The 24,405-nt window shown below is 31.6% G+C and overlaps 2 protein-coding genes and 1 long non-coding RNA gene across 5 annotated transcripts; all 3 read right to left on the bottom strand.

The window, feature by feature from the left end:
• Positions 1-3,342: 3,342 nt before the first annotated feature.
• On the bottom strand, positions 3,343-12,541 carry LOC123920897 (auxin transporter-like protein 1). Of its 3 annotated transcripts, none has more exons than XM_045973225.1 (9): positions 11,284-12,541; positions 10,933-11,111; positions 10,361-10,546; positions 9,804-9,916; positions 9,542-9,725; positions 8,655-8,752; positions 7,138-7,345; positions 5,727-5,984; positions 3,343-3,851 (listed from the first exon to the last, which is right to left on the bottom strand). In XM_045973225.1, exons 2-9 carry the CDS (start codon positions 11,104-11,106, stop codon positions 3,633-3,635), a joined length of 1,440 nt encoding a protein of 479 aa, XP_045829181.1. In that variant the 5' UTR covers positions 11,107-11,111; positions 11,284-12,541; the 3' UTR covers positions 3,343-3,632. The 3 variants fall into 3 exon arrangements, with proteins under 3 accessions (XP_045829181.1, XP_045829182.1, XP_045829180.1); XM_045973226.1 differs by having other exon boundaries at positions 10,933-11,096; positions 11,284-12,536; XM_045973224.1 differs by having other exon boundaries at positions 10,933-11,130; positions 11,284-12,488.
• Positions 12,542-16,410: 3,869 nt separating this feature from the next.
• Positions 16,411-21,501, bottom strand: LOC123922364. Its single transcript, XM_045975087.1, has 7 exons — positions 21,443-21,501; positions 18,249-18,565; positions 18,026-18,158; positions 17,525-17,929; positions 17,003-17,401; positions 16,768-16,842; positions 16,411-16,668 (listed from the first exon to the last, which is right to left on the bottom strand). The coding sequence occupies exons 2-7, from the start codon at positions 18,563-18,565 to the stop codon at positions 16,411-16,413; spliced, it is 1,587 nt and encodes a 528-aa protein (XP_045831043.1). The 5' UTR covers positions 21,443-21,501.
• Position 21,502: 1 nt separating this feature from the next.
• LOC123919660 lies at positions 21,503-22,174 on the bottom strand. The gene is made up of 3 exons (XR_006813291.1): positions 22,135-22,174; positions 21,967-22,039; positions 21,503-21,531 (listed from the first exon to the last, which is right to left on the bottom strand). It is a non-coding gene; the product is annotated as an uncharacterized LOC123919660 (long non-coding RNA).
• Between the last annotated feature and the right edge of the window lie 2,231 nt (positions 22,175-24,405).

Consider the following 24,405-nt stretch of genomic DNA (forward strand, 5'->3'; position numbering starts at 1 on the left):
AAAAATTATCAAATTGAAATTTTGAATTTTGCAAACAATTGCAATACGCAACCAAACTTTTTTTCTTCCAACCAAATTTTTTTAATACCCAAGAATAGACAGCCATGGAAGAACGAAGCTCTAACCACATGTTTAAGAGGCTCAATAAACTTATTGCTTCACTAATTCATTGTTGGTTTATGAAGTTTTATTTTTTTATAAAAGAAGACTAATTAGTAATTATAATACTTACCTGTTTTTATATTTGCAATCACTTAATATAAAGAGCATTTTAAAAAGGACAAAACTTACATGCATTTCCATACATGCATTTCTTACTTTTCCACTCACAAAGAGGTGGTTATTTGTGTTTTTTCATTTTGAAAAAATAAAAGAAAATTATTTTTAATAAAAAAAACTACCTCTTTGTGAGAGGAAAAATAAGAAATGCATGTATGAAAATGCATGTAAGTTTTGTCCTTTTTAAAATTGGGTCTTGTTAACATGTGCCCTTAAGGCACATGTTAAGATATAGTACCAAAATAGAAATTCAACATTTAATGATATAAGAAATTTAATGCTTCAAAAGTCAAAATGCACAAATTAGCATTTAATAATTTCTATTTTTGTTTCCTTAACATGTGCCTTAAGGGCACAAGTTAACATTCTCCTTAAAAATTATAAAAGAAGTCTAATTTGTAATTATATGATTTATTCTCATTGATCATTAAATACCCTAAATTATCAACCGATAGAGAAGGCTTCAATAAAAAAAAAAATATTCTTCTAAAAATAAATACTACCTCCATCCCTAAATATAAGACTCTTTTTATATTTTTCTTTGTCTCTTTTTATAAGACTCATTTCATATTTTCAAGAACATCAATTATTTCTTTACCAACATACCATTAATTAAATTGTATATTTTTCTATAATCTGTAATAAATACTTTGAAAAACAATAACACATTTTTTTTCTTGAAGGATAAAATTGAAAAAATAATACAAATTCTTAACAAATTTATTGTCACAACCACTTTTTTAATCTCTGCAATTTTTTAATGGGATTTTATAATTATAAACGGACGTAGTAAATTTGTAAAAAAAACAATAAATACTTCTACAAGACAGACACGTAAACTTCTGTCACTCCTACATGTTGACTTTTGCTTTTGGGTTTTTTTGTTTTGTTTTGAAAATCGAGCTTTTATTCATTTTAATAACGATTGGACTGGGTCTTCTCTTGGACTGGTAATAAGACATTCCTCGGCCCAACCAGCAACAACAAATAAAGATGTTTTTTCTTTAGACCTCCCATATATCTTTTATACCTCAAATATTCCAATTTTGTTCTTGCTAAAAACTTTGGTTCGCAGAAATCGAAGTTTTTTCTAGTTCAAATTCAGGAAAAATTCGATTAATAGAAATCGAATTTTTTTTTCAAGACAAAAAAAATTTGGTTCGTAGCAACCGAAATTTTTATTTAAAGGCAAAAAAGTAAATCCTAAGAGAGGAAAAAGAAAACATCAACAAACAAGCCTTCGATCTTTTCCATTTGGGGGTTTCCTTCCTCATGTCTAGTGTTAGGTTTGATGTACTTGTACCAAAAAAAAAGGTGTGATGTATTTATTGGGTTCATTTATATGCAAAGGGTAGATAGCGATAACGTATTACCCTTTTTTAAAAGTATTGGATAACTTATTGTCTTGTACAATAGGGGACAATATATTATTTTGGTATTTTACAAAACTTACATTGGACTAAAAGTGTGAAGTTGAATATTGAGCTCAAGTAATTAATGAGTTGTCCCTAGAAATTGTTTGGAAGAACTCGAGTTCAGTTTATGGTGGGAATATTTATTGGTCGGACTTTACTTACCTAGTGGCCAAACTCTGGATTATTGGTGCACCTTTCTCCTGTGAATCAAAGGATTAATGCAAAACAAAAAACAGTGTTAAGTGGTTTAACAAGGGACAAATTTTTCAGTTTTTATTAAGTCTCTTACCATCCAATTTGTCCGGTCATATAAATAGTTTTAAAATCAAACACAATACAAATCTGATCCCTTATTTTTTGGTAGATCAAATCGAATGCAGAGAAATTTAAAATTGAAATGCTTTTATGGTATATTTTGTTGGATATCGATTAAAGAAAAGAGTATCTTAGATGGTCATTTTTCAATAACATATTTTAGATTTGGCTTAAATGTATTTTTAACTATCAGTCCCCCTATTTTAATTGAATTTAGATTTTTTTTTTATCATGATATACGTACGAAAACTCTTACCACTTACTAATGATATAAGTACGAAAACTCTTACCACTTACTAATTTAGTGTTGGTTACATTCCACGTATTAACTATTAATGTAAGCAACATGAGTCTTTTAAGTGTGTCGTAACAGTAACCCCATAGTCGAGACTAAGCGTGGGTTCAATTTCTACCGAAACTCTTCATAGTTTTATCCTTTAAAAAAGGTATCTCGTTGGATTGAGAATTATGAATGATGTACATAATCACTTTTGAGCACAAATTCTCAAACACTATATATGAAACTTTTTAATGTGCCAAAACAATGTATAAAAGTACTTTCAAACCAATTATATCAAAGAGAAAGAGAGGAAGATTCTTCTGCATGCATTTTTTGTGACTCGCCTTACAAATAGGAACATTTTTATGTGTTCTCCTCAATCTAAGGTCCACTTTAGGATTCTATATTTCTTAACAAGCCTCATCAAGACTTGAGGAAAAGCTAGAACTTAAGGGGTCATGACAAGCAATGGCTAAGATTCGAAGAATAGAGATAAAGGTGAAAGCTACAAACACCTAACTCAAATAAGTCTTTTACAAAACTCTCAATTATTGCCCATCAAATTCTAAAAACTTTCCATGTCACATAATCCTTGATTCCCTTTCTTATGAAATTCCAAATTTTGAGTCTTTGACTAGTCAATCATAGCATATATAAGTAATTATTAACTTAGAGCTAATAGCATAATAATGATAATGGTGCTTTCATGTGAAGAAAGGGATCATTAAGAATATGAAAAATGTGACAAGAGTTTTGCTTTATCTTTTTTTTTTTTTTTTTTATCTTGTTAATCATGATATATAGTCAAATACTTTCATGAATTCATATATCACATAAATAACGTTAAAATTACAAAATTCTCCTTATACTTTAAGGATCAAGATCTCCCACATGAGTATTTCTTTATGTTAGATTTCAACATGAAAGAATCCTAATTTAAAACAACATATATTTTATGCTTTTGTATTTTAATCTTCACCACCACACATATCTAGTCTAAAAATAATTAATATGTTTAGGAATAAAAAAATGATTATATAAAAGTCCTATATGTTTGATAATGGAGAAAATGCATTATTAAAAACATGCATGCTTCACTTGATGTCACTACATGCCAATTACCAAACATCAAACCATATACATGTTGGCTATATAATCAAGTTTATGGTTATGCTTATATCCAAAATGATTATCAAAAACCAATTTAAATTATAACAATATTGCTTTGCTACACAAGGGAACACCAACATTAAATAAATGTATCCATATGGAGATTAAACAAAAAGAGATGAAAAATAGGATTAAAACAAATAAAAGACCATAGATTTTTTTTTCTTCACTTTTTAGTGATGCATTGTGTGGTTGGAAGGTGGTAGTTTTGGTGGACATTGGTAGCATTTAGCAAATAGTCCAAATGTGTCAACTTGTTTGATGAAGTTTGTCATACTGGCCCACCCTCCAAATCCAAAGCCTACAATACTAACCCATATCACCACAAATGCATTGATCACATACATTAATGTCCAGTTAGGCATAAATTTGGGCAATTTCTCTGCAGCATTCTGAAAAAAAAGAAAGGAAAAAAAATAATCAAGTAAATGAAGAGCAAGGTTTTGAAAAACAAAAGTATGTGATCATGATCATGATCATAGTATTGGTATTTCCTTGATTGCGATTAAAGCGGTAGGACTGTTTATGGTTCAGTTTAAGGAAAAAATAAAACTATAATGGTTCATTTCGAACCGGACTAGTAAAAATGTAAGGTGCATCAATCACGTGGTTTAGAATAAAATTGAAACTATCTTTACAGAAAAATTGAATTGTACTTTTTTAAACCGAACTTTGCCAAAATATTATTATTATTATTATTATTATTATTATTATTATTATTATTATTAATATTATTATTATTTTGGTAGAATATTATCATTATTATTATTATTAACCTATAATTAGAACAATTGAGAAAAAACAAAAAACTGAACCTAACAGTTATACCAAACTGAACTGCATTGAATTGTGACGGATAGTTCACAAACTGAACCGCCAATCATAGTTTGTCTTTTGGTGTGGTTCAATTTGATTTAACGGTTTGATTCAATTTTTGTTTTTTAAAGTTGTCGTATAGAGAGGTATAAGTCATATATTTGACTAAAATTCTACACAATGATCATTATCATTACCTCAATTTTAAACATTGATTTGAAATATTATTATGTTATGTTTTGAAGTTTTTGAACAATTAGTAAGACAAACGGTTCAATGTAACAAGTTGCTAACTAATTATGAGAAAATGTTAGGATTAATAACATAACAAAAGGAGTGATTTGATTAGTGACTACTATGTAGGGACAATTGAATTGAGATTGTTAGGTTTGCCATGGCCTGGCTTATTGAAAAAATGTACGGTATGTGACTTAAATAATATTAATGGTACTATATGATTATAGCATGTAACTGAATGACAAAGAAATGGCACCAACCTTATGTATTATAATATATTAATTTGAATGATTAATAAAATTGGTGGGACTAGAACTTATACTACTATTGGCATGGGAAGTCACTTCCTAGTTAAATCATGGAGCTAGAATCATATCCTAAAACAAAAGTACACCATTGTAGTTTTCTTCATTGAATGTTTTTTTCATTCTAAAGGTTTATGTTTTTCTTAAGGTAGGACAGAAAAAACAGTGCCTACATGTGTGGCTATATTAATACCTAAATTGACTATGAGGTTAATTTGTATAAATTTTTTAACAAAAAGTTATAGAAAAGTAAAATTGTTATAATCCTACAATGATTTAACTAGCAAATATTTACATAAGTTGAATTTAGCTTATCAATCTCAACTTTCATGGAAGCCGTCTCATCTAATATATCTCCATGACCATCTATAAATTTATGATTGGTTCTACGGTGCATCATCTTGATAGATGGTTCATAGTCGATCAATAGTTAAATATCATCCGAAATTTTAACAATGATTCATGACGTCCCTCAGAAGTAGAAGATCACCACCCTCCATATTTTTATGGCTAAGATAGTGGCTTGATCGGTGCTAATTTGACAAAAATATGAAAAAACAATTATGAGTTGAATTTTGAGGCACAAATACTCGTTTTCTCTTGTTTTAGCCGAACCTGTACCTATCAAGCCACAGTCTCATCCATGACGACAAGAAAGACCATATGATTTTACTTCTGAAAGAACATTTATCATCGTTGGAGCTTCGAATAATTTTCAAAGCGTCCCACCACAAAATTTTCCTAAATATATAATACTTATCTCAAATGAAAAACCCAAACATATAACATAAGTTAAACCTAAGTGGACCTACAACATGTCACAATATGTATTATGAATAGAATTCACTATGTACTATTGCATATGTTATAGAAAAAAAGACAAAGATGTGGAGAGATTAGACCCTTTACCTGTCTTGCTGAAGCAGACCTATAAGTGAGCATATGAGCAGAAGCAGGGATGATATAGACAGTGAAACTAACCAAAAGAGCCCCTACAGCTGAATTAATAGGACCAAAGAAAGGGAAAATTATAGCCAAAAACCATATTGGTATCACCACAGGTAACCTTGCAAGTGCCCTTAAAAATATGCTCTTTGTGTCATGCATTCCTATCACTTTCTCCCACACAAAGTACAATGGTGTACAAGCAAATCCAAAGGTGATAAACTGTAATTTGCATACAAATATAACACATTATCACTCTCTAAAATCACATGTATAATACAATACAATGAAGGCGTCACACAATTTAATTATGAAATTAACAAAATTTTAATATAATCAATGAAATTACAAATACCCGTTTTGTTACAATTTTTTTTAGTCACTAGGTTTGGTTTAGTGAAAGGGTTGGGTAGTATACATAATACATGAAGTCCTAAATTCAATCCCGTGTAAACCAAAAAAAAATAACTTAACCATTTTTAGAAGTTTCCATCTGGTTGTTACATATTTTAAAATTGAAATGAAAAGTTGAAGAACAAATTTATTTCAAAGAGTAGCTTCTCTGAAAAAATATTTTCAATATGCGTCAAAAAAAAAAATTCAATAGATTATTTTTAAACTGTAGACAAATACACAATAGTTTATTTATACTTTTTTGAGAATATTTAAATTTTAAATATCCAATTCTTTTTATAGTCTTTAACAAACAGGACGCTTAATAGAATCACTACAACAAAAATAGGTGTTTAATAGCGTTTTTTTAACTTTTAACAACGGTTAAAAACGCTATTACTGATACCGCTATTATAGGTCTGGGTGCCTATAATAGCGTTTTAAAAATGCTATCAAATGTGCACTTTTAATATCGGTTTTGTGAAAAAGAGTTGTAGTATGTACATGCGCGCGAACAAACAGGGGACTAATGTCATCGAGAGTTTTCAATTTCAGAATTAGTATTAAAATTCCATAATATCAAGAACCAAGTTGTTGGACTCCTACAATTTTTCGGACTAAACGTGATTCACTCAATTATTACTGGTTTAAATATGATATTAGTCTTGTACATATAACACTTTTTGGTTTTAGTCTTTGTGAATACTTTTGTTTATGTTCAGTCCCTGCAGTTTAAAAATGGTTGTTTTTAGACCTAACGTCGTACATGAACCAATATAATCATGCTACGTGACCCAATATAGGGACTAAAGCGGACCAGTTTTTACATTGTAGTAACTAAATCCAAAAGAAGGAAAAAAAATCAAAAAATATTGTATGTACGTGCCGGACTAATATCATATTTAATAATTTAAACCATTATTATTTATTTAGTATATTAGCAATTTTAATTTGAAGTGAATGACAAAAAAAAAATATGAACCTGATGAATGAGCATTAAGACAACACCAGCATCACGCCAGGCATTACGAGGAAGAAGAGAGAAAGCATTTGAATGGTCCAAAAGTTGGTCACCAAAGGCCCAATAAACAGCAATAGCAGATGGTAGGGTTAATGTGAACACATAAAGTGTTGCAAAAAAATATATAGCTTTGAACTTCTGAGGTTTCCACATTGCATGCATAATTTCCCTGTAATAATAATATATAGTCACATGGTACATCTTAATGATGTTAGTGTATACTCAAACATCACAAAATTGAATATGCAAAATCAACCATATATATTATATGCTCTGTTTTTCTAAAATCAAATTATGCCACAAATAATAAAAATTGGTATTTGGTTTCTTATTCATGTGATGTGTCCAAATATGTTGGAATATTGTTTTGTAGCCAATTTTGTACCATTTTTTGTTTTTTAGTAACTGGAATAGTCAAAAAGTTTAAAATCATATACATAAAATATATACAAGGTGTTAATAGAGAAATTTCCTATTAAGGCAAAGAATAATGCATTTTTATTATAAATCTATGGTCCCATCCTTGAAGGATATGGGTTGTCCAATTTCCTCCTCTTACATGTTACATAAAACTGAGATATGGGTAGTGCATACATATAAAAAATATACTATATATAAGTGAGTGAAGACGGTTATGGTCCTTGAAAATAAATGTGACCCCAACTTATTCTCTAAAAATATATAAGTAATTTTTAGTCATCAAAAAAATAAATTCGGACAACCTAATTTTTACCTAAAATAAATTGAAGATGTGACAACTCTCTAAGTTGTCCTCCATTATTTCTTTTAATTGGTTAAATTAACTTCTACATTTTTTTCAATGACCACAATATGTGTTCACTTTAAAAATATATTAATAAATGCAAAATATATAGAACAATATCTTTTTAAAAATTTAATTTATATATACTGACATTATAAATTTTTTACACCTATATTCAATAAAATTACTCTATGTAAATATATTTAGAGATATCTTATAAGCTAACATATATACATAACACTATGGTATAATTTAATTAAATGCATGTATAAATAAAAATTATATGATAAAAATTAATCTCATATTGCTATATATAATATAAAATGTGACTAAGGTAACTAGTACAGACACATGGTGAGGTAAAATGTCTCTTAGGGGGAAGGCATAATCTTAATTTCAGATGTTCATAGTATTAAAAACAAAAATTAAAGTGTTTGAAATTATTTTTTTATTACTAAAGTGAGAGAATAACTATGAACCAAGACAATAGTGTAGTGGATGATGTTGAAAAGTGTTCGATTTTACTGTTTTGTCTTACATAACACAAGTCTTCATTAAAATGGAGGCAAAAGCTGCAACTATAGTATAGAAAGTAAGTATATTATCCGTGCAAATTACTAATCTTCAATGTTTCATAATGTTGAGACAATAAAGAAAAATATGATGATTACTTTATCTAAATAAATGAATGAATGAATAAATTAAAAAAGATTACACTGTAACTGCGTGGCCGCCGAAAGTATAGAGTATGTTTGTGGCGCCAGTGAAATACCAAACCATTTTCTTTGGGCCCGAGTGAACCACATTTTCAACCTGCAAAATTTCATTCCTATGTTTGGATCAAGTAATTTCAAATGAGACTGACCCCACTTGTTCAAATTCAATGTTTTAAAAATCTAGTTGTTTGGCAAATATAACTTACTTGATAGTGGCGGAGCCAGAAAAATTATAGAGTTTTGATAAAATTTCATAGGTGACATAATATATAAATAGTCCAACAATAATCTCAGTTATATGCTGTAAATTAATTCTTAAAAATCTCAGTTTTATCTTGAACTAACCCCTAAAAATACCAAAACTTTTGGCCAGAGTTCGGGCAACTGCCCAGACTTGGCTACGCCCATGTTATGAACATTATTTGCAACGAATATAAAATTCTTCACTTCTCCATATTTAATGAGTGAGTCTAATTATTAGACTATTTAACCGATAAAAAAATTTATTAGAGATTAAACCTGTGAGATCTTTTACTTATGATTAAATTAGTTTGATTGATTTAAACATAATCGGTTTAATGATGGTTGAATCGAAATAAGAAATTAAAAAATAAATAAAAAAAGTAAATAAAAGTCGGTTCAACTAGCCTATAGTGTAACTGAGATCAAACCAACAGACGAATTGGTCATTTTTTATTCAACTGGTTGAACCGGCTAATTCAATCTAGTTTCTAAAACATAGTTGAAATTAGTAGTATTTTAAATTAATGTTTGAAACTAAAATTATCATCACACTAGTTCATATGAGTTGGGATTTATTCTTTGAATTGTAGACTAAAGTGATAGATGATTTTCAATTTCAATAACTATTTTAGAATTTTGTTACCTGGCCATGAACAAGGGCTGCAATGGTCATATACCAAGCAGTGTAAGTGGTCATACCAAGTCCAAGGAAAGACCATATCCTATAGTTATGGAATGAAGGTATGAACACTGTTGTAGCACAACAAGCTCCAAAAATGTAAGTCCATGTTCTCTTGTCTAAGTGATCATTTATGTAGTATATGTTACTGCAAATACCAAAACATGTTATTAAAAGTTAATCTAATCAAATAAATAAATGCTATAAACAAAATAAATTTTCAAACCTTGCACAAGCTATGAGCTGGATTACAGATCCAAAGAGAAGGAAAGTGCAGTTGAAGGCCAATCCAATTGCTTTCCAATATGGACCAAGTAATCCCTCCAACACTTCAAACCACTACACAAAATGAAATTAAACCATCAATATCCTTCATTATACATTTTAACCTAAAGTTTTTTTAAAAAGTCTGACAGCAATCGCAACCGTGACCACAATTTGTTTTTTTTTGGTAAATTAATGGTACTCTCCACACACAATTGTGAAGACTAACTTTTTCAAGGTAACAAATACTTTATCAAAGCCAAAACCAAATGATTAAGGGTCTGTCTCACACTAATATTGGTTGTAACCACAAGTTTTTTATGTCACCACAACAGTAATTTCGATCACATCGATTCGACCCCAATTTTACACAATACAAACTATTACAACTTGACCATGATTTTTTTGCAGTATCAATGATTACGATTGCGACCACAATTTAAAAGCTTGATTTTTTAAATTTTATTTTGAAAGAAAATAATATATTTAATTTAATTTAATTTAATTTAGAGGTGTGACCTGAATGACATGATTTTTGAAGCTGACATTCTCTTTCTCTTTTCTGCTTCTGTACTCAACATAAAGAATGCTAATCAAATAAGCAGTCCAACTACCAAGCAATCCATAGAAGATTTGGAATACAATTCCTGATATCATTCCTAGCTGAGAGAATGAATATGGCAGTGTTAACAGAACCTGTGCAACCTGCATAACACAAAACCAAAATTAAAATTAATTTATTTAAAGTTTTTTTTTTTAAAAGTAAGAATCAAATTCCCTTGCACAACCAAAACAAGAGGTCATAGTCAAAGAATCTAAGTTCCAATGATGAGATTTAGAGTATATTTGGATGCACAGTCAGTTTAACAAAATCACGGTAACACGGTAATTTTTATTTTTTCTTGAAGTTTTAAAGTGTAACTTTTATCAAATTACGGTAACTCCCTAAATCACGGTAACACTATGATTTTTGCATTGTTCTGAAGTTTTAAAATGTAACTTCTGGCAAATTACGGTAACTCACTGTGATTCTGGGAGTCTCATCGTGAATTCCGAACATGAAGTGAAATCTAAAAATAGTATTTAATTACCTGATTAGAGGCACAGCTAAACCAAGCATCATAAACAGAACCACCATGCCAAAGAAAATTCTTAAAACCAGAAGTTGAACTTTCTCCTCTTTCTTCTTCTCTTTCTTCATTCACTTCAGTTGTTTCATTAAGACTTGACATCATTGTTTCTTCACCTTGTTTCTCTGATAACATTGTTTCTGAGATTATAATAAAGATCTTCAAAATTTAAACAGTTACATCCAACTATTGAGTTAGACATTTACCAAACACAAATAAAATCAAACTAAAAAAGAAACAATTTTGACAAAAAAAGAAGAGATTTTGTTACCAACCCATGAAGAAAAAGCATAAAGGGTTATCAAAACTCACCTAAACTTATTCAGTTTTCTTCACTTTTGTGATGAAATTCGAAAAGGCTTCTCAACAAGATTTATAACACAGAAACAGAGGAAAAACAGAGTCTTTTTTTGTTTGTTTTTGTTTTTAATGAGGTGTGTGTGTCATGTGAAACTTTCTCGTAACTTCAACCAAACACAACACGTTACTCTTCTTATCAATCAAAAGAAGGTAACAAAGCAAGATTATAGGCCAGTTGATGCGGTAGTTTTTTTGAACTTTCACTCTCTCTATGATGTGTTGTTCTCCAAAAGAATGAAAAAAACAGAGTCTTAAATATGCTTGTTAAGGTAAGAGAATCAGAGTCTTAAATGCGGTTTCTGTGGAAAAGAATTGGCAGAAAATAGCTGTTTTCAAAGCATGAGATGTGAGACTTGTATGAAAAAAAACTAAGCATGCAAGAAACAGTTACTGATTCTATTAATACTAAATAAAATGGTTGAAAAAAGAAGGTTCAATTAGAGGATTGAGATCTGACAAAAGGTAGTATAGTTGAGAGAGAGAGAGAGAGAGAGAGAGAGAGAGAGAGAGAGAGAGAGTGAGTGAAGTTGTAGTTGTGGTTGAAGAAGGTTGAGTGATATTTAAATCATAAACTAAGTAGTTGAGCTTGAGTCATTAATAAGTTCTTCTCACAAAAAAAATTTCGAAAAAATTTATGTTACTGAAATAATTTTTAGTCCTTTAAGAAGTTTCGCATCAGATGTGAGTTGGTCTGGACAAGGATTTTTAAGTAAGAGGCAATCATCATCACCTTATAAGCTGATTTTGTAATGATGAGTTAGGCCCAACACCCATTTCTAAGATGGTATCAGAACCTCTCCAAGATCCATTGGGTCACCCACTATCGGGTCACCACCATTCATATTCACGCACCAAGCCCAATAGTGATGGCGTGAGGGAGTGTGTTAAGAAGTCTCACATCGGATGTGAGTTAGCCTGGACAAGGGTTTATAAGTAAGTGGCAATTTTCACCTTACAAGCTGATTTTGTAAGGATGAGTTAGACCCAACACTCATTTCTAAGATAGATAGTGAGTTTTAGTTATTTTGCAGATAAACTCTGAATCACTGGATGCGTTCTTCTGAGAACTAGAAGATTAATACCAACAAAAATTGGAGAACAAAAATAAGTTGAAAATGGAAATTAAAGAGGGTGATTTAATGAAGTTTAAACCTATGTGTTTGGTTTTATTGAAGAGAGTTCATAGAGATGTTTGGTTTTTATAGAGTGTACTTGTCTGTTTCATCACCCTTTTATCAGTTATGCGTTTGTGTTGTTCTGTGCATTTTCTGTTTGGCTGTAAAGGCTATATTGAAAATGTTCGGTGTATTCGAGCATCCACAACGGAGTTCCCTAAATTTGAGTACTTAATTGGATCTCATGTGTACACATCACTTATTTATTATTTTTTTAATAATAGTACTTAATAAGTACGCAATCCCTCCAACCCAGCACCTCTTAAATTGTTCTAAATCGGTCTCACTAATAATTCTATATGTCATCAATAATATCAGATTTTATAAATAGGTCCATAAAAATATATTATAATGAAAAGAGAGAGGATACATATTTGAGAAGCAGTACCTAATAAGTACTCAATAAATTTTGCTTCAATGGTAGTACCTAATAAGTACCTATATAAGTGGATAATAGGTACTACTATTGGAGATGTTCTTATTTAGAGGGTCAGTAAAGTATATAGTATAGTTATAGTATACTGTATGAGTAGAGTAATAATGTTGATAAATTATTGGTGGGGTAAAAGGAAAATCAATAATAATCACGAGTAAACTCCATTATTAATATTACAATACTTTTTCTTTAGTATAAAAGTATAATTCTATTTTAAGTTCTAAAAATGTTTCTTTTATATACTCGGCCATATTGGCATATCAATGTCATCTATATTCAGTGTCTGGCAATTTTGGAGTATGATTATCACTTGTAGAAATTTTATTAATAATGGTGACACTTGGAAAATTTTATAACTAATTTAGATGAGATTTAAAGTATGACTTATGAATTTAAAATGTCGAACTCATACCACTAAACTTATATCTCATGGCCTATTAAAAAAACTCTATCTAAATATTATTTATCATATTATATTCTTATGGACAATAAAAATGTGTTATCTTTTATTTTGATTTTCCGAGTTTATGGTGAAAGGTACCGGTAATCCATAATTTGTCGGGACATAATTTAAATCTGTGAAATTCTAACTAATTCTCAAATTCACATACTAAATGAATAATTCAATTATGACTAAAATGACTATAAGAAGAACTTTTTGATTAGATAACCATAAATCATAATAATGAGATTTCTCTCTTCTTCTTTTTAACAAAACGAGATTGTTATCGAAGAAAGTTAGAAACGTACATTGTGTGATAATTACGTGATATCTTTTGTGTTGATTTTCCTGATTTCTAGGAAAATGTGCTAGTCATTCAGAGTTTGTCGGGACGTAACTTAAATCTATCAAAGATGTTCTAAAAAAAATTCAAATTCATATATTATTTGAATAATTCTATTTTAATTGATGTGGCTATAAGAAGAACTCTACCGGATAACTATAAATCATAATCATGAGATTCCTTTATTCTAATTTGGCTTAAATATCACATTTGTCCCTGTATGTATGCATTTTTTTTGTTTTAATCCCTGTGGGAGGGACGAAAATCAATAAGATTTGCACATTCATGGACTTTTTTAAAAAAAATGATATAAGGACTAAAACCAAAAAAACAAGTACATACGGGACATATGTGATATTTAAACCTTCTAATTTTCAACAAAATGAGATTGGTATTGAATACACGTAGATTGTATGATAAAAATGTGATATCTTTTGTCTTTATTGTCCGAGTTTCTGGAGAAAGTTATTAGTAATCTAGAGTTTGGTTGAACGAAACTTAAATTTGTAATAGTTGTTCCACCAATTCTCGAATTCAGATACTACTTGAATAATTTAAATTTAACTAAAGCAATTATAAGAAGAACTCTATTTGCTATTCATAATTCATAATCATGAGACTCTTTTCTTTTTCTTTTTAACAAAATTATATTGATATTGAAGAAACTTCGATTGTACGATAAAAATGTGTTATCTTTTGCCTTGATTGTCCAAGTGTTTGGAGAATGGTACTAATAACCCTGAATTTGATGGGTCAAACATAAATCTGTCAAAAGTTATTCTGACCAATTCACATACTACATGAATAATTCAGTTTTAACCAAAATGACTATAAGAAGAACTCTCTCAGATAACCATAAATCATAATCATGAGATTCATCTCTTCTTCTTTTTAACAAAATGAGATAAGTATCAAAGAAAGTTAGGAACATATAGATTGTGTGATAATAACGTGATATCTTTTGTCTTGATTTTCCTGATTTCTAGGAAAATGTACTCGTAATTCAGAGTTTGCTGGGACGTAACTTAAATTTATCAAAAATGTTCTAAGCAATTTTCAAATTCATATATTTTTTGAATAATTTTATTTTAAGTGACGTGACTATAAGAAGAACTCTATTAGATAACCATGAATCATAATCATGATATTCCTTTATTCTTATTTTTAACAAAATGAGATTGGTATTGAATAAACGTAGATTGTATGAGAAAAAAAAGTGATATTTTTTGTCTTGATTGTCTGAGTTTATGGAGAAAGGGAATGTTGAGTTTTTGTATGTTTGGTTACATTTTGCAAAAACATTATTTAGCCAAGTGTTGAGACAGATGTGCATACATGTGGAACAACACCTATGTAGTCTGACTGCGCGCCTAAAGGCGTTATGTTTTTATATGCAATCTTTTAAAGATTTAATTGAAGAATACCATCAACCTAACTTGTGCGCCAAGTAGCGCCTTACACTTGTAGCTTCTGAAGGCAGCCGAACCCTAGTTCTATTTTCTAAAAGAATGAAATAACTTTAGAAAATATATTATTTGATTTAAAAATATATCAGCTACAGCCGCAAGTTTTGAAGACCTAATTCTGTCTTGAAGCCTAAGCTATTGCATAGCTATAAATACGAAGACAAGCATATGGTTCTGAGCATCTAAAACTGAGTTATTACAAAGCGTTTGTCTTAGGGTTTTAGTGTGTTAATTGTTAATTGTGAGTCTTTCTTGTGTCTCTTTGATGCAAGATTAGGACTGAGTTTTATTGAGTTGTAACTGTGAATTGCTCCTAAGCTTCTAAGTACGGAGTTAGTTTGTGTTTGATTCACTCGAGAGCTTTTAAGCAAGAGTGAGATCTAATTTCATAGGAGGGTGTCTCCATCATTGGTCCTTATTGTATTGATAACAACGCTGCTTGTGTTGTTAGAGGGAATTGAGACGGTGTCTAATATCTAGGAGTTCCTAGGTAAGATTAGCACGGGTAGTGTCTAGGTGATAAGTTGTAAACCGGGGTGTTTGCTGAGGGCTTTGAACTACAACTATTATAGTGGATTCAGTCCTGGATTGGTATCTCCCAGAGTAGGTGACGTTACACTGAATTGGGTTAACAATTCTCTTGTGTTATTTATTTTCTTGTCATCTTTATTATTAGTGTTCTGTGTGTAGACAAGTGTTGACCACTACAAGAAAACATGCATTTACTGAGGGCCTTTGGCCCTCAGTAATGCACAAATTTCGTCTAAAATGCATGCATTACTGACGGCCTTGGGCCCTCTGTAATTAGCTCGCCAGTAATGGTTACTGACGGCCCAGGACCGTCAATAACGTTACTGACGGCCTGGAGCCGTCAATAATACACACCGGTCAATTCAAAAGGCCACGCATTTGTGACGGCCTGGAGCCGTCAGTATGCAATGTTCTTTTCACACATTGTGACGGCCTGGAGCCGTCAGTAATGTTGAACGGTTTAAAAAAAAATTAATAATTTAATTATTTAAAAATCAGTATTTGATTTTTAAATAATTAAATTATTAATTTTTTTTTTAAAAAATTAATATTAAAATTAAAATTTAATAAAAAGCATAATAAAAATACTTAACATAAGCATAATTAAATATAATGATAATATTGTCATTACAAAAAGAAAACAATTAAACAAATAATAATCAACAACAGATTATTAAAATTACACATCAACGTTGGTCAGGCGGCTGATATAGTGGTCGCTTCCCCTTGCCAGTGTCTGTTGGCTGACGCGACCTTCCTCGGCCTCGGCCTCGGCCTCTACCTTCCTCGTGTATTATGACTCCGGGGAGTGACGTTCGCGAAGGAGGTCGTGCCACAGGCCTATGAACGAAGTTAATTGGGGCTTGATTTGGGAAGAAGTTGCCTTGGGGTTGATTTGGGTTTTCATGTGGGATTATGAAGTCTTGTTGTGGATTTAATGATCTCTGGTATTCGGTGAAAGCAGTTTGTTGATTATTTCTACCGCTTCCGCCACTACTGCTTCCACTTGTTTGCCCAGTAGGATCAAAAAATTGTAAATGAACTGGTTCATTAAGCATCTGACTCATATCCTCTATGCTCATACTCAGTACTGGATCACCCTCTCGGTACTCCGGCAGCTGATTCAAATTAACCATGCTACTCAAATCCGGTCGATATTCTTGTTCACCGGCATTTTGATTTTGTCGTGCCGAAGCCTGAGATGATGATCCAACCCCCCCCCCCCCCCCCCCCCCCCCCCCCCCCCCCCCCCCCCCCCCCCCCCCCCCCCGCCGGCGCCCTCTGCTGTGCAAAGAATTCCTGCAATACATGTTGGACCCGTAGGTCCACCCGGTCATCAAATGATGCTTCGAACTCATCGCGGAATTCTTCTCTATACGTGGCCCTCATTCGCGCTTCATACTCATCATCGGTTTCCTCTCTTTGAGTTGGACGAGAGCGTCCTGTACTCGATGAAGATGAAGATGTGTAAGTGACATCTCTCAAACCAGTTGGGTCACTTGCATATAGAGAAGATGTACACCCAGCAGCGAATTTGCGACCTCGAGTCGCACCACCAGCATTCTTAACAAAAGCCAACGACATCTTGTTTCGACGAACATCCTCATTATCTCGCCTATGAGGTGGTAGTCGTAGTTGGCTTGCATTATATTCTTCAACCCAAATTTGCGTCAACCTCTACAATAAATTAAAAAAAATTTATAATTAATTAATTATAATGTTTAGATATAATTATATAATGTTTAAAAAATAATGTTATACGAAATAAATAATAAATAATATATATAATTAAATACTTACCGACACTTCTTGCGCCCTTGCCCCCGTCCACTCACCGGAATCTGCATACCGGTGCATCATGTCATTCATCTCCATAAAGGTGGGTGGACGACCAAATTGTTGGATGAACTCAAGACGAAGCGTTCCGGCAGATTTAGACCCTCCAGAGTGTACGCACGCACGATTGGCTTCATCAGTATTTCTGTTGGCTTTGTTCTTTATACACTTTGCAATATACTCTTCCTCTTCCCATCTGCGGCAGAGCATAGGGTATGAATTGCCAGCGAGCCAAAGTGGTGGTTTTGAAGGATCCTTTTTAATCTTTTTCCGCGCTTCAAAAAGTAAGGTCGACAGACGCTTGGTGGCTTTTTTGTTGAATATACGCTCAATAGCCGCTGTGTGGTGATTCAGCCAAGTTACTTGCGACTACGAAAAATAAAGAAAAATTGTTAATAAATTAGTAAATATATGTTTAGTAACAAAATTGATTGGATAAAAAAGTAATTATAAATAAAAACGTACCCTGAAGCCATTCCAAAATTGTTGATATCCACGCTCATCTGCCCTGACCTCCGTCCAGTTGAGATATGGAGCCTGGAATTTGGATTTCAATGCATTATTGATTGCCTTATTCGCCGGATTTTGGGGTTGCAAACTGCACAATATATATATATTAGTTAAGAATAATTATCATATATATCCAATTAATTTATTAAACACAAATTCTTAATAATAATTAACTTACTCTGTGGCGGTATATGGCATGATGATGGGTCTACCATGCCGGTCAATCAACAATTCATTTTGAGGAGCTAAAAGTGCAATATCGGCTATTTCCTCGTCCTCGTGGTCATCATCGTCGTCGTAGGAGTCGTACTCCTCTTCCACACCGTCTACGGTTCGAGACTTGGGCATACCCTCCAACCATCGATTCCGAACAACGCGGCGGGGTAAAGCACGTCTACGTGGAGCGCGTCCGCGTCCGACACCCGGTGCTGGTGGAATATCATCAATGTCATCATCGACATTGTCATCATCAAAATTTTCTTCATCTGGATTCATCTATAATAAAAAAATATATGATAAATATATTTATATATAATTAAGAAATACATGACAAATATATATATAATTAAGAAATACATGACAAATATATATATATAATTAATTAAGAAATACATGACATATATTGTTTTATAATTCATCATCATTAAACGATAAACAAATGCAACCAAAAACAAATATTCAAGTACAACGATTAATATTATTACAACGCGGATAACTATATTATAAAATTAATTGTCATCCCAATCTGATACATCTTCATCATCACTGCCTTCATCATCACCATTAGCTTCGACGTCCTCTTCATCAACATCACCATCAGAAGGTACTTCTTCCGCTTCTTCTTGTACACAAAGTTGATTAAAAGTTTCAACTGCAATGACATCATCAACATTGGACATCTCATCTTCCTGATATGGTTCATCTTCACGTTCATCTATCTCATTTTTTTCAATCAGACCCCTTGGTTTTGATGTTATTGCGGCACACCAACCTCGCTTATCCCTTGTAGTCGATGGATAAGGGACATAGTGAACTTGTCTGACGTTATGAGCCATAGCAAACGGATCATACAATGGATAATGTTTGTTCATTTTTATGTCCACGGTATTAGTCTTTGAATCATATCTGGTACCTCTATTTGAAGGATCAAACCATTTACAGTAAAACAACACACGACTGTTTACTGTTGTTTTTCCTTCACTCCAACTGTGTGTCTCAAATCTGTAACCATTGACAAAGTAGGTGTGCCATTGTTTAACGGTTGACTTTGGGCCATCAGATAAGTTTCTCAAGTGTTGTATGACACGAGTTGCGGGTGTTTGTTGGTACATGTATTCTTTGAACCAGTGTTTTAAAAACCGGACCGGACCGGCCGGTCCGACCGGTTGAACCGGGAACCGGAGGGGTCACCGGTCTGGTCCGGATGTTGGATCGGATACGCTATTGGACCGGCGGGAACCGGTAAAACCGGTGAAAACCGGTGAAAACCGGTGAACCGGCGGTTTTGAAAAACCGGCGGTTCAATTGCGTTTTTTTTTCTGGACCAAAACGTTTGCTTTTTTAAAAAAAAAAAATCGAAAAAAAATTAGAAAAAAACAAAGAAACAGAAACTGAGAAAACTCATAAAAGTGAAACGCAGGAGAATGAAAATAGAGAAAAAATTGTACATATACCTTGTATATTTTGTTCTTTTAACCCTCTAAATTTTTACTTTTGAACTCACCCAAGAGAAGAATAGAACACAGAAGAATGAAATAGAGAAATGGAAATAAAGAAGATTCACGATTATGGCAAGAAAAAGAAAGAAAAGAAGAATAAACCAAGTGCAGGAGAAAGAAACAGGAAGTGAGGCAGACAACAGTTGGCTGCTATTCAATGAATGAGTTAGAGAAGATGATAGGATTTAGGGTTTTTTTAATTCATTTTGGGCTTTCACTTATGGCCCACTTGTTATATGTTTGTTTTTTTTTTGACTTTTTTTGTTACTTCCTTATATATATATATATATATATATATATATATATATATATATATATATATATATATATATATATATATATATATATATATATATATTTTGAAACACTTACTTATATGTTGTTGTTTGGGTGTTTACTTTGCATTTAAAACAAACATACTATATAAAAAGAAAAATTCCAGCTCGTAAAAACTAATATTTTTTTATTTGTTTTTTTTTAAAAAAAAAAAGTTTTATTGTTTCTATCGTTGCCTTTAACGTAATAAATTATTAAAAAACTCATTAAATTTGTACTACCGTAAAAAAAAAAGCTAAATTTGTGTTCTATTTTTGTGTTCAGTTTGCTATTTTTGTGTTTTCTTTTAATTTTTAAATTTTTTATGCTTTTATTCAAAGAACGAGTTATCTCATTCGACCGATTTAATAACTATATAGTTTTATTATAGAGACCGGTTCATTCTATCGGTTTAATCCGATTTAATCCGGTTTATCATGCGGTTCGACCAGTGACCCAGTGGTTCGACCAATGAACCAATGAACCAGTGCCCTCGCCGGTTCGATGTCCGGTCCGATTTTTAAAACACTGCTTTGAACCATGCTGGAAATTCCGAATTGATTTGAGCAGAAGTATGTTGTGTTAAAAACACCCAAGGGCATTAGTTATCATATTGTCCATCTCATTAAACGGATCATAATGCTGATGATAATATTGGGGAACAACAACGGGCTGAAAAACACTGCTTGAAGCACGATTTTGATTCACGGGAACAGTCGTGGAACATCCTTCGCCATGACTTGACCAAACCCAATAATTAGGTTGGAATCCCTTTTTATATAAATGAGACCTAATTTCATCTTCGCTCTGTATTCTTGTACATCGACAAAGTACACACGGACATCTAATTCCCCCTTCACGTATCACAATGTCATTATATTTTACTGTATTGATAAACATTTCGACCCCTATTTTAAATTCCTCTTTAACCCGGCCCCTCTTTCCAGGATTATGTCTATCGTACATCCAATTACGATTGCTAAAATCCATATCTGTGTAGTTTAATTAATATATAATTAGATCGATATATGTATTAAATTTATTACTTTATTTTTCAAAAGTATTTTGGACATATATATATGTCTACTCAACAATAACATATAAACTTTTAACATTTTATTTTTAAAGTTTATGGTTTATTAAATCTAAAAAATACTAAGTTTTTTAGTTGACAAAACTACCGACTTTTTAACATATATATTATAATTTTTTAAAATATAATTGTTTTTCTTTTTTTAAATACATAGTAATAATAAAATGCTAGTAACTATTTCTAAGTGTACGGTAAAAATAAAACTATCACTAAATATTATAAATTAAAATTACATATATTACTTACTTGGGTGCCGGGTAGAGTCTTACTTGGCGCGCGCTCCTAACCACAAACTCCGCTCCTAACCCACGACCTCCGATGACCACGAGAATTTGCTAATAAAAATTGTAAATAACAAATTATTAGAACATATACATTTAAATAACAAAGTAAAAATTTTAACTTTAAAAGTAAAACACAAACACTTACCACTTTTTAGATGGAGATATGAAAATTACATCACTTTTTAAAAAATACACAGTTAAAAAATTTCTTTTATAAATTTTTTTTAAAAAAATTTCGTTTTTTTAAAAAATAATATAAATATACTGTTTTTTTGAAAAAAAAATACTTATTTAAAAAAAATAATTCTGTTTTCGAAATAAACAAAATTAAATATATTTTTTTAATTTTTTTTACAAAAACAATAACTTTTATACATAGTGATAAGAAAATATTAGTAATAAATTACAAAGTATTAATTAATAACTATTACTAAGTATACGATAAAAAAAAACTATCACTATATAAATTAAAATTACGTTACTTACTTGGGTGCCGAGTAGATTCTTACTTGACGCGCACCTAGCCCACGAACTCCGCTCCTCACGAGAATAAGACTTGCTATTAAAAATGGTAAAACACAAATATTAGAACATATACATTTAAATAACAAAACAAAAATTTTAAATTCGTAAAAGTAAAACACAAACACTTACCACTTTTTGTATGGAGATTAAGTTGAAAGTATGAAATTAGAGAAAATTTAAGAGAGAAGTTAGATAAAATTTAGAGAGAGAATGGAAATGAAAAAATGAAGTGAAGGAGTAGTAATATATAGGAGTAGTCATAATTGACCGTTACAATTTAAAATTCAAAATCAAGCAATACTGACGGCCATAAGCCGTCATAATTGTCCAACGGAAATGTACTTACTGACGGCCTGGGACCGTCATAAATCACATGCGTTACTGACGGCCCAGGACCGTCATAAATGCTTAACGGCTATGCGATACTGACGGCCTGGGACCGTCTGAAATAGGCAGTTCAATACTGACGGCCCAGGACCGTCACTAATGCTTAATAGTTAATTTTTTAATTATTTCCGTTCTTCAAGACTACTTACTGACGGCCATAAGCCTTCAATATCCCACAAATGCATTACTGAGGGCTTTTAGCCCTCAATAAGTTTGGTCAGTAATATTATGTTTTCTTGTAGTGGACACACTTTGCTGAACACTTGTCTACTGTGTGCCAGACAAGTGTTGACACACTTTCCTCAACACCTGTCTACTGTGTGCCAGAAATTTCAGGGAACAAAACTTAAATTGGCAAAAGTTGGTCTAACCAATTCTCAAATTTAATACTACTTGAGTAATTCAATTTTAACTGAAGTAATTATAAGAAGAACCCTATTATTTATTTATTTTTTTTTTTGGGAGAAAGAAGAACTCTATTAGATAACCATAATTCATAATAATGAGATTCTTCTCTTCTTTCTTTTAACAAAATGAGATTGGTATCGAAGAAACGTAGATTGTGTGATAAACACGTGATATCTAGGCATGACAAATGGAACCAGACCCGTCCGGACCCACCCTGAATTTAGCTGAAAAAAGTCGATCTAACTGGGTGCAAGGACATGTATGGGAAAAAGCCATATTTTAAATATGGGGACGGGTGTGGGGACGGGGTGTGCTTACACCCGCCTCGTACCCACCCGCACCAGCCCCCGTCCTATTTAAAATTACCATATTACCCTTATATTTAACAAAATATTTACCTACTTATCCTTCTTAAGACAATAAAATGTACATAAAAAGAAAGTGAGTTTTAAAACATGATTTTTTTTCACTTTTTTGAAACATGATTTGAAACAAAAAAAAAAAAAAAAACTTTTTTTTAAATGATAGTTTCTGCAAGAGGGGTCAGGGACCCGTTTTCAACTAAGGGCGGGATGGATGGTCAATTATTATCCCCGACAGAGTTTGGGGGCTGGGGTTGGGGTGGTATAGGTAGGCGGGGACGGGTACGGAGGTGGTACAACCCGAGCCCCATCCCATTGTCATTCCTTGTGATATGTTTTATCTTCAATGTCCGGGTTTTTGGGAAAATATATTAGTTATCCGGAGTTTGTTGGAATATAACTTAAATCTATCAAAAGTTGTTTTGATTCTTGAATTCAAATACTACTTGAATGATTTTCTATTTTAACTTAAATGTATTTTTTTTATTACTTAATCGCAGTGTACTAATCATTTGTGCTTAATTATTTTATTATTAAATTGTGATTTTTGTTTGATATTAAGAAACTTATTTTAAAAAATAAATTTTTAAGTTGTATGTTGAATATATAATTTCAAGTAGAAAGGAAAATTAAAATATGATAAATACTCGTATATTTTGAAGTATAAATTCTATTGTATGATCTCTTCTTTTGTTTTTGCTTCAAAGTGTTTGGTAACACAAATAAGCTAGCTTATAGCTTATTATATGAGCTTATAAGCTTGTTTCAAAAAATTAGAGGTGTTTGGTAACAAGCTTTTTGTACTAGCTTATAGCTTTTTTTCAGATGCTATTTCAAGTAGCATTTGAGCTTATAGCTTATAGCTTTTTACACTTTATTCCATTTTTACCCTTTAATTTAATAACTACCCACTCTAAAAAATAAACTACCCACTATCAATTATGTAATTTTATATTTAATAACCACTTTAAAAGCTAATTTTACCAAACACTTTAATTTCAATAAGCTACCTTTTCAGCTATCAGCTATCAGCTAGCTTTTCAGCTATCAGCTAGCTTATCAGCTATCAGCTAGCTTATAGCTTATTTTTACCAAACAGACCCAAACACTAACATTAAGGCTATGTTTGGTAAAAATAAGCTATAAGTTAGCTGATAGCTGATAAGCTAGCTTATAGCTGATAGCTCATGGCTGGTACCTTATAGCTGAAAAGCTGGTAGAATAAAATTAAAGTGTTTGGCAA

The sequence above is a fragment of the Trifolium pratense genome, linkage group LG4 (genome assembly GCF_020283565.1).
Source record: "Trifolium pratense cultivar HEN17-A07 linkage group LG4, ARS_RC_1.1, whole genome shotgun sequence".
NCBI lineage: Eukaryota > Viridiplantae > Streptophyta > Magnoliopsida > Fabales > Fabaceae > Trifolium > Trifolium pratense.